Here is an 11,558-nt window from a genome sequence, read left to right as displayed (position 1 = left end):
TCCCAAATAATGGTTTAAAATCAATGGGAAAGACAAGAAGGGATTTTTCAAAGAAGTCTTCCTACTTTGCTTTATTTGCAAAAAGATCTTCTAGTTTTACAATTTGCAAAGTTTGACGGAATTTTGCAAATCAGGCCTCGTCATAAATTTGCGATCAATATACCCATGGTATAATTTTTTTTGGGAGCTGATATTTCCGCTCCACTTTTAGACCAATCCACTCCAATTTGAGTGGATTGGTCTAAAAGTGGAGCGGAAATATCAATTCCCCTATGCTTTGGATATTTCCACTCCCCTTTTAGACCAATCCACTCACTTTGAGTGGATTGGTCTAAAAGGGGAGCGAAAATATCAATTCCCTTTTTTTTTAAAGAGTTATTACCCATGGGAAAGTTATTGGCTCATAAAAAGGCAAAATTATCCATAAATGTGTGAAAAGATGAAAGTTACCTTGTAAAAGGATCAAAAATCAAAATACCAGTGACTCTGAAAGCATGAGGTGTAAAATAGTGGGTCCTATCATGTAGATAGGCTCCGGTGATATGGTGAGACCTACTCCATCAAAAAATGAGGTAAAATGGTAAGCCACACCTGTTGGGTAGAGTTGGTGGGACCCACGCTATCAAAATATTAAACTATTAAAGGGCTCGTCCGTTAAAACATGAGGTGTAAAATGGTGGGGCTCACCCTATGCATGGTTTCAGTCGAGTTGGTAGGACCCACACCCATTTTTGGTCTCTTTCTACTGTAATTTTTATCTTTTTCCCATATGTATGGACATCATGGTCGTTTATGGGTCAAAAAAATCTACAATGGGTACACAAAATTATGTTCCGGAAGTGCAAAATTCAATCAAACGTGATGACTCTATTTGCAAGTTGTCAAAACTATGAATGTTGCTCTAAGCCAATAATATAACCCAGATCAGCTTTTCTCCAATAAATGATGATTTGGTCCCTACCTTTTCAATCATGTATTGAAATTGTCTAAGCCCGTACGTAGAGTTCATAGTAGGGGTGGCAATGGTTCGGTTTCGGTTCGGTTCGACCCCAAACCGAACCGAACCGAAATTTGAATCGGTTTGGTTTTACCAAACCAAAACTGAATTTTCGGTTCGGTTCCGCCAATTTTGCCACCCCTTACTCATAATAATTGGAAATATTCGGTTTCGGTTTGGTTTGATCCCCAAACCGAACCAAACTGAAATTTGAATCGGTTTGGTTTAACCAAACCAAAACCGAATTTTCAATTCGGTTTAGGCTCGGTTCCGGTTCGGTTCGGCCAATTTTGCCACCCCTAGTTCATAGTTGTTCAAAAAGTGCAGTATTACTTACACCATAGGATAATCCAAACCGTCCATTTGATGGGCCATAACCTAAATACTGCCCCAAAAATCATTTTCATAGGATGATCTTAGCCCTACAATCTATAGTGGAACTAGATATTTTGAAAACCTCTGGAAATCAACATTGAGTTCATCCTACGGAAATTTTTTTGGCCACAATCTATCTACGTTATTTCCCATCAAATGGACGGTTTAGATCATAGGCACAATCTATTTTTGTTGATTTCCCATCAAATGGAAGGTTTGTATTGTTTAAGCGATACAGTACTTTTTGAAAAATACATGCCAAGTAGATTCATTTTATTATTCAAACAGAAGGAGCGAGAAAGAGAGAGAGAGAGAGAGAGGCTGGTGTTCTGAACAAGCCTCTCTTTCTCTCTCCTTCAAAAAAGTCTCCTCCTTTGACCACCTCCTCTTTCTACCCTTCTTCCTCCTGCTCTTCCTTGCAATCTCTCCCTCTTATAATTTCATGATTTCCCCTTCAAATCCAATTCATTCTTTTGCCAATCATGGGAGCCTGTCTCTCCACCACAAAGGCTACCTTTTCTACCAATACCCACAACAAAAATAACAACAAAACCCAGAAAGACAACAAACCCTTAACAACACAACAAGAGAGAAATCAAAAACCTAAGGAAAAAGGACAGAACAAGCGCCCAAATGGTATTGTTCCATGTGGTAAAAGGACGGATTTTGGGTACGCAAAGGATTTTGACAAGAAGTATACGACAGGGAAGTTATTAGGGCACGGACAATTTGGTTACACGTATGTCGCCACAGACAAGGCGACTGGGGATCGCGTAGCAGTTAAAAGGATTGAGAAGAATAAGGTATTTCTGTATTGGGTTTTGAATTTTGTCTAAATTGGAGACTTCTTTGTGGGGATTTTTGTGTTTTTATGTATGAGTGGTTTTGATTGTTTGTTTTCGCCACCCATTTTTTTGTTTCTGCAATTGGGTTTTAATTGTATGTGAACGTTGTGGTTTCTTTCCCTGTGATGTGTTTGTTTTGATGGGTAGATGTTACGGTCCTGAGTGGGGGCCTGCCTAGGTATGAGACTAGATGGGGCCTAGCCGGGTATGGGACAGGTTTAAAGGGCCTAGCCTAACGCGTTCCATCAGCTCTAGAGCTTTTGGGGTATTGGGTAGGTACATAATATTTGGTATCAGAGTAGCCACCAAGTCCCATGTTCAAGTCATGGAAGGGGTGATTTGGCAAAAATCCAGAGTGAAGTTGCCACAAAGTGGGCCGCCACAGAATGGTGACATGTGCAAAGGGATACCTAGAAAAAGGCCAGAGTGAAAGTCGCCACGGAGTGGGCCTACGAGGATGAGGATGCAGGAGCTTGGTGGTATGTTACGGTCCTAAGGTATGGGATTAGGTAGCGCCTAGCCTTGTATGGGACAGGTTTAAAGGGCCTAGCCTAAGCGTTCCATCAGCTGTGGAGCTTTTGCGTATTGGTTAGGTACCTAATAGTTGCATTTTGATTGAGGTTTTTTATGGTTTACTATCTGAAACAATTTGGTTTGGAGAACTGGTTGGGTTGATTCTGTGGTAATGTTTGATGGATCTTGGAAATTCAGTCGTTTGAAGAAGCTAGAGGGTGGTTTTAGCCTTTTAGGTCTCAAATTCTCGTTGCCCTTGTAGGATTTTGAGACTTTTTTTTGAAAGATTTATAGGATTTTGAGATAGCTGAGTGGATTTATTATTTCTCTGTTTCCTTTACTTTAGACGGGTTTCCCGTCACCATTGGTTGAGTCTGATGTACACTGTTCTAAACTGAATTGCCCGGTTAAAGTTAGAGTTGTGTGCTTTATATGGTGTTTGTCTCATTGTAGTCCTTTCACTGGTAGAGGAAATGCTTTTGATTTCATATTCTGCAAGTTGAACCTACTTAGACAGTACTGAAAATGTAAACGTTAGCAGAACATCAGCAAAACTAAAGAGTTCTTACATATAATGACGGGACAATTGAGTATTTGAGTCAAATTATGCTTCCTATATGGGTTTATATTGGTCTTTAAAAGATCTTTCCTGTAATATGACATTTTTCTAATAAATTTTCTTTTTGTTGATTGATATAAAAGGAAAAAAGAAATATTGGAAAATTATAATAACTATAAAAATATCTACATCAAATAACAATGAAAAGTTGTGGCATTGTCTAGTCACAACCAACAAGGAGGACAAAGTATATGCCAGTCTAGTCAATAGGGACCTAGATAGGTCAGTCTAGTCACACCAATGTGATCTCTAATAATGCCACCAATCCCCGTTGGACCCAAGATCCCTAGCTAGAACCATCAAATATCAATTTCAAGGAATCAATAGAGGGAGGGAACCAACAAGTAGACAAATTATCCTCGTGAAGAATGCTTACTTGATAGACTTCCCAAGACTTCCTTAGCTCATCTCATGACTCACTAGCAAACTACTTAATCGCCACAACCCACTAATTATTGTTATTATTATTCTCCTTGTTGTAATAATTATTCTTATTGTTGTTATTAATATTATCATTTTTTTTTTATGAAGTGAAGATTTCCTTAGTTCACTAGCAAACAACTTACCATAACCCACAAAATCAAAATACAAAAATGCGCCATGGAGGCCCCAAACAATGATTATATCTGATCTATCTTTAGTAGCGTAGGCATGAATTCCAATGAAGTTTGAGTCATTCGATCCCCTACCTTATGATGTAAAAGAGTCCCCTGTAATTCACATTCACGAGATTAGTTATATCTTATGTATATTTAGTTGCTTAGGCATGAATTCCAAGTAAGTTTGACTCATTTGATCACCTACCTTATTATGTAAAGATAGTCCCCTGCAATTTACATTCACGAGATTCCATGTCCACCAAGAGCTTAATGCCTGTCCATAACTCAACATCCCCACTTCAGTTGCATTTTCAATTCCTGGTAGCCCAGTGTAAGAAGGATTACTTTGACCAATGCATTTTTTAAAAAAAAGCCTCCCATTTTGTCTATCTTTGTTGCTGCTGTCAAAATTGAGCTCCACCCATGCCTATGGTGGAGCACCCGACTGATAGAGAGCGACGTCACATATATCTCCGATATTTTCAAAATACAGCACTTTATCGTGATATTTTGATAAAATGGCAAAATCTCGAAATAATCCTGCTAATTTAAAAAATATAGCGATATTTTCATTTACCACGATAATGTCACAATATTTTTTTGTTTATATTTTTTCGCAATTTATGTATTTTCAAACAATTTATTTTATCATTTTCTGATATAAACCCAAAAAAATAAAAATAAAAATAAATATTTCCCGAGATTTTCCCTTGCCGAGAACGATATTTGTGACATAGATAGAGAGTGCCTTTCTTGGTCTAGCAGTTGGAGAATACCTTTTGTGGGAGTCCATCCAGTTCCTTGATAAAAATTCCCAAACATCACCAGTAAAGCATGAATGTAAGATCGCTCTCTCATCAGCTCCTGTATTATGGTTCTAACTATGTCTTGTCACACAACTGTAGAGAATTCTGGAGTTACTGTCGCATGCCCACGATTCTAGGGAAGGAGAGTCTTCCATTGTTATCTAGCCAGTGCATTTCCTATTGGACGATTCTACGTATTCTATAGCTTTGTAAAAGAGTTAGCCAACAAATAAAATTTCCATAATTAGCCTGCCCACTGACGTGGAATGGAAGTATAATAAGTTGAGTGTAGCAGAAGATTAAAATAGTACACTTTGTAAGAATTTATGAAGGTGTGTTATTTCTTACCTCGAAGAGTGTATGCAGGGCCTTCCATTCCATTGGAAAATATTACATCACCAAATTTAATTTTGTGAGGAATACTCAAAGTCCTTGTTATGTTACCCCCCTTGTTGGATAGTTACTTTAATGCCTGTCAGTGGTATTCTGGCTCAAGGAAGTGAGCTAACATGTGCTTTTGTTTCTCTTTTATACTGTCTCAAAATGCAATTTAATCGATATTGTAGACCGTGCATTCTCTATTGGACGGTTTTGAGGGAAGGAGAATCTTCTATTGCCATATAGCCTGTGCATTCATTATTTGATGTTCGATAGTTCTGTGGGAGATCTGACCACAGAAAACATCAAATATTACATTAAATAAACTAAGAAAAAATTCCTTTATTAAGTACATTTATAATAATTTAGCCTTCAGATTCTAGTTGTTATCCATTATCACTCTTGCCTGATGTGGGTCATCTATTTTAATCTTGGCCTGTTGTAAGCTGTCAAAATTTACTCAAGCTATTCTTGAGTTTTCTTGGCCTCTTTTGCTCTTTCTTACCCGAGGAGTGAATGGATTGTTTTTCTGAGCCTTCCATCCCATAAGAAAATATTGAATCACAAAATTTTATTATTTAACTCAAAATTCTATGTTAGCCCTGTTATTGACTAGTCACTTTTATATCTGTGATTGGGTTTCTGGCTCAGGGAAGTCAGCTAACTGTGCTTTCTTTTTTCTTTATTGTCCTGTCCCAAAATTCATTTTAGTTGATAATTCATGAGTTAAACTGCCTGTTTCCACAGTACAAAAAAGCTGCTGGTTTTTGTATTCTCGGTTGATACTCTATTTTATGTTCTTTTAATAAAGTGCAGATGTTAACTTTAAATACAGGTAGACATGGTGTTGCCAAATGCTATAAGAAGACCATTGTAAAAATGTAGTGGTTATTTCTCGTGATGTATTTTTTTGTTCATTTTCTGAAAAGTTTGTTTTTTTGTTTTGTTTTGCAGATGATCCTTCCTATTGCTGTTGAGGATGTTAAGCGAGAGGTCAAAATACTGCAGGCCCTGACAGGCCACGAGAATGTTGTTCAATTCCACAATGCATTTGAAGATGATTCTCATGTCTTTATAGTTATGGAGTGAGTTTTATCCTTCTAATATTCTGGTTGTTAATAAATACCTTTTATCCAATCATTCTACTGAAAATTTAATTTTGTGAACTGGATTGTTAATTCTGCTCCTTCAACCTTCACTTTCTCATAGGTGTGAGTTTGTTTTCTGTACCTTTCACACTTTATTTATTGAACACATGAAAAAAAGGGATAATTACATTTACACCCCCTCTAGTTTCTGACACATCCACTTCCACCCCTATAGTTTAAAAAGTGACAAATACACCCCTGTAGTTTCAATTTGTTTAAGGTTTGCCCCTCAGCTGAAGGTTCGTCCATAGATTGAAGGGTTAGGATGATCCGATGGAGCTGATTTTTTGGGCACACCCTATCTATGTCAGGTCCCATCAAATGAACGCTTTGGATCATCCAAATAATGTGGGCCCATACCCGAATCCAAAGCGTTTGGTAGTGTTTGGATTCGGTTATGGGCCCACATTATTTGGATGATCCAAAGCGTTCATTTGATGGGTCCTGACATAGATAGGGTGTGCCCAAAAAATCAGCTCCATCGGATCATCCTAACCCTTCAATCTATGGACAAACCTTCAGCTGAGGGGCAAACCTTAAACAAATTGAAACTAGAGGGATGTATTTGTCACTTTTTAAACTATAGGGGTGGAAGTGGATGTGTTAGAAACTAGAGGGGGTGTAAATGTAATTATCCCTAAAAAAAATCCTGATTTGTTATGTGAGAACATCTTTTACATTCTCATTCGACAAAGCTAGTAATTTTAAGTTCAATGTCATTATGCCTTCGTTCTAGTTCACTTCAAACATTATGCACTACTAGGTTGGCCTGTTGAGGTTGTAGGCACTGTATGAAAAACTCCCCAAGTCAATCGTCAACTTACGCTAGTCGACTCCCTTTTATCTGGATGAGTTCTCGCCGAGACCAAGTTTTGTCCTAACAAGGCAATCAAAACTTCTTCAACTCAGCTGAGTTAATGAAAATTGACCGCGTCAATCATTGAGTCGCTTGAGTCGACTCCCATTTACGTTGGCTGGGTTCTCGTCTGAGTCCGAGTTTTGAAACACTAGTTGTAGGCAAGATGTGGAAGTGTCAACATTAACTACTAAGGAAATGACCTAGCTAATTTTCTTGTGTGATGCTTCTTTAGAAATAATCAATCCAATTAAGGCACATATGTTATTTTTGTGAAATCTAGACTCGTGACTCGCTGAATCCGGAGGTTAGCCAACTAGTCCGAGAGCGTTTGCTTCCGGAGGAGGACATTGAAGGAAAAGAAAAAATGGTGGAAGATAGTTCAGGGTTACCAGAGGATCGAGGGTACCTATCGGAAGAGTTCGATGACATGTTATCTATTGGGGATGTTTTTAGGATAGCGTATGAGGAGAATTTGGGAGCAACAAAGGCAATGTCCGAGTCTATGACTGCAAGGGAATTGAAAGAGAAAAAGGAGAAAGAGGCTACTAAGAAGATCGGGAAGGGGACCTGGGTAATTAGGGGGTTACCTTTATGGATATGTACATGAGCTTTTAGGTCTTTTAGGTTAACTCAATTTGTAAGTCTTTTTAAACCGGTTTAATGGATCAGTACTTTTCACTAGAATTTGGGCATTCGGAGTGATTGGGATAAAAGCTTGGCGTTTGGGGAGACTACTTTAGGTGCTGATGCACAGGTAGATAGCAATCCCTGTTGTCTTGGTTGTGACCTGAGCTTGATTAGATTGTTTCACGGGTAATTCTTGGTCGTGGTACTTGCATGGGAGGAAGGTCAGGTTTTGGAAAATGACAGGATCCATTATAAGGAAAGAATTATAGACAGAAAGGGGGCCGAATGGGAGAGAAAGGAGTCATTCTAGAATTATTGTTCGCTTTCTAACAAGTGAAGTATGGGTTCGGTGAGTAGAATTTAGTTTGAAGATTGAAACAATAGCAGTAGTATTTGTCCCATGAATTGTATGTATCCAGCTGGGCTATGTATGGCTTCGACTAAATCTCGGCTTGAGAGACCATGATCTCTCGGTTAGCTTTGGTTCTCTTGTCTGGATCCTTCTACCATGCTATTAGTATAAGACCGTGGAGGTGTTGTTGCTAAGGAAGTTTTGGTTTTTTGGAGGAAGTCAACGGATGTAGGTTGGAATGATCGTAGTGTAGGGCATGGGTACGATCATGGAAAATTTTCTTCTCGAATTGATGGTAGACACAGGAAAAAGGAATCCAGATTTTCGCTTTTTTTTTGTTCAGTCTTTCTGACCCAGGGTATGCCCTGGCCAGTTTATTCAATCCTATGTAATGCCAGTAGTCGGGACTCCTAGTCCTCAATGTATTCTTCATGGTATCAATGAAAATTTTGTCACTTTTAAAAAAAAAAAAAAAGACTTCAAGTTTATACCAGGTTAGAGTTAGATACCCCTGAAATTCTCCCATGGATCTCTTGATTGTGGTTATCTCTATGGGGTTTTTAAAAAAAAAAAAACAGTAGCCATAATATTTTGATGTCAATATTAGTTAACAGCTATTGATAATGAAGTTAGTTTACTTCACCGTGGCTAAAAACTTGTAGAAATTATAGTCTTTACTTTGTATATGTTATAATCTACCCCATGGAGGGGTATACACTAATTGAGAGGTTCAAGAGAAAGAAAAAGAAGTGAACAAGTACCAAGGGAATAGTGTTCGTGTGGTTGGAAACCCCAATCCACGAACATGTTTTATTCTCTTCGTGTGAGAGAAAACCCAGAGGGGCGTTTAAGTCAGTTGAGTACACTTTATTGAAATAAGACATAATCAAAAGAAAAATACCCTTTTAAATGTAAAACCCAATAAAACCCCACGAAAATGTAAACAAGTTGTATACAATGGTGGTCCCCACTAATTCTCTTACAGTTCCCACTCAAGCTGTGCAAAGATGTCGCACACGCCCAACTTGCCTATGACATCATGAAAAGTTGCCTGCCCGACTATCACTTTTGAAAAGATAATTGAGATGAAGAACGAAGAAATGGGGTATCAATGGCCTTGGAAGTCACTTGATCCAAAAAAAAATGACAGTTGTGCTTCATCTTTTCGTGAAACAAATTGGATTAGAGGCAATGCGAATGGCAATCTGATTATCGCAATGCAGTTTCACGAGTAGATACCTCAGCACCCATCTTACTTTGGAGGAAACGCAACCACATTAACTCATTACATCCATTAGCCATGGATCTACACTCACAGCTTCAATGGATGAACGAGCCACCACAGATTGTTTCATAGTCCTCTAAATTGCTAGATTACCTCCAACAAATGTACGATAACCACTAGTTGATTTCTTGCTAATTGGAGATCTGTCCAATCAACATCACAATATCCCACGACTTCCAAGCCACTGATATTTGGAATGATCATGGAGAGGAGTTTTGGTCTTGCTGAAGAGATGCTGATTAACCTCGAGAGGGCTATGGCCAGTAAAAAAAAAAACTCAAGAAGGCTATTAGCCGGTTTTGCCCCTAATGAACCGGTGCCTATGAGAAGGTCTAAAACATACTTGCATTGAGAAATGACGATACCATGCTTGAAACAAGCAACTTCAATCCCAAGGAAGTATTTGACTAATCCCAGGTCATTGACATCAAAAATACGTTGCAAGTATTGTTTGATATTTCCAACCTTTTATAAATTTTTCACAGTGAGCACAACATCATCAACATACACAATCAATCTAGCTGTAGTTCCATTTGTCTTCTTGATGAAGACTGAATTATCATAAATACTTGTTGAAACTTGTATTAAAAAAAGAACTATGCTGAGTTGTTCAAACCACACTCATGATGATTGTGCTTCAGCCCATAGATGACCTTTTTAAGTATGCACACCTTTTCAATCTCCCCTGAGGATGGAAATCTGGAGGTTGCACCATGTAGACTTCTTCATGGAGATCACCATGATGAAATGAATCATTTACATTTAATTGATGTAAATGTCATTAGTATGTGGAAGCAATAGAGATAAGAATTCTCACAAAGTTTAGTTTTGCCACGGGAGAGAACGTCTCGTGAATCGTGATAGTCAATGCTGTTGCTCAGCTATGTTGGTGATGATCTAGTATAGACAGCACCTCGAAAAGTGAAGGGAAGCTGTGTGTGGGGATTTCGATGGGATCTTTCCAAATCCAGGCGATCAAGTAGACGTTCTCCGGCAAGAACCTCTCCGGCGAGTCAGCTGCTCCTCTGACCTGCTCCACTGACTGTGAGAGCCCAATCCCTTCTTGCTCCACCTAAGGCGATCAAGTATAAGCACGAGATAGTTGACGATCGTGTCTATCTAAGAAACTAACGAAGTATGGGAGTAAGGGATTTCTTCGGAAAACGATCGGTAAGCCCTCCGGATATTTTTTACCTTGGGAGCAATATAGCTAACGGAACTTGTAGCTGTGGCTATAGAATAGAGAGTTTTAGAAGCCACCAAAGAGGGAGAAAGAAAGAGGAAGAAGAGAGAGTGAGTTAGGGATCCTCCCCCTCACTTAGGTATTTACAGGAAAGAGAACATATAAAAGACTACTATGCCCTTATGGCTACAATACACACCCACACACACTTCTAACACTCCCCCTTGAGCTGGAATGTATATATTATACATTCCCAGCTTGTTATAGATGTCATTTAATTTTGCATTACTAAAGGATTTGGTGAAAACATCCGCTAGTTGGTCCACAGACCGAGTGAAGGAAACATGAATCTCGCCTCTATGAATTCGCTGGCGAATGAAGTGACAATCAACCTCTATGTGCTTGGTTCTCTCATGGAAGACATGATTGGTAGCTATATGAATCGCAGCCTTATTGTCGCAATAAAGCTGAGCTGGAGAAGATGGGGAGAAACCAATCTTAGATAGGAGTGAACGTAACCAAAGGAGTTCTCCACTAGTATGGGACATAGCTCGGTACTCTGCCTCGGCACTCGAGTTGGAAACAATGTCTTGTCATGACACTAAATTTCCGCCAACAAAAGTACAATATCTGGTGGTGGATCTCCTATCTGTAGGAGATCCTGTCCAGTCTGCATCACTAAATCCTTCCAGCCTGATATGCCCATGCTTCTTGAATAGGAGGCCTTTCCCTGGTGCCCCTTTCAAGTAGCGAATAATCTGAATTAGTGCTGCCAGGTGGTAAGTACGGGGTGAGCTCATATGTTGGCTAACAACACTAACAACATATGATATATCTGGACGAGTGACTGTAAGATATATGAGCTTACCCACTAGCTTCTTGTATCTGCCAGGATCATCTAACAAAGCCCCTTCTTCTAGAAGAAGTTTCACATTTGGGTCCATAGGAACTGAGGCAGGTTTCATTCCAAGG

General features: G+C 38.9%; 1 protein-coding gene across 1 annotated transcript in view; it reads left to right on the top strand.

Moving 5' to 3' along the window:
- The first annotated feature begins 1,669 nt into the window (after window positions 1–1,669).
- The window catches only part of LOC143854087 (calcium-dependent protein kinase 28-like), a 31,862-nt gene continuing 21,973 nt past the window's right edge, over window positions 1,670–11,558 (top strand). Inside the window, exons 1-2 of the mRNA XM_077363842.1 lie at window positions 1,670–2,175; window positions 6,087–6,217. Of these exons, the coding sequence (XP_077219957.1) occupies window positions 1,855–2,175; window positions 6,087–6,217 (452 nt within the window). The 5' untranslated portion in view covers window positions 1,670–1,854. The remainder of the gene's footprint in view (window positions 2,176–6,086; window positions 6,218–11,558) is intronic.

Source organism: Tasmannia lanceolata, unplaced genomic scaffold (genome assembly GCF_043159265.1).
Source record: "Tasmannia lanceolata isolate RefF3 unplaced genomic scaffold, GAP_Taslan_0.1 ptg000020l, whole genome shotgun sequence".
NCBI lineage: Eukaryota > Viridiplantae > Streptophyta > Magnoliopsida > Canellales > Winteraceae > Tasmannia > Tasmannia lanceolata.
The sequence above is the reverse complement of the archived record's forward strand: the minus strand, read 5'-3'. Positions and strand labels throughout refer to the sequence as shown.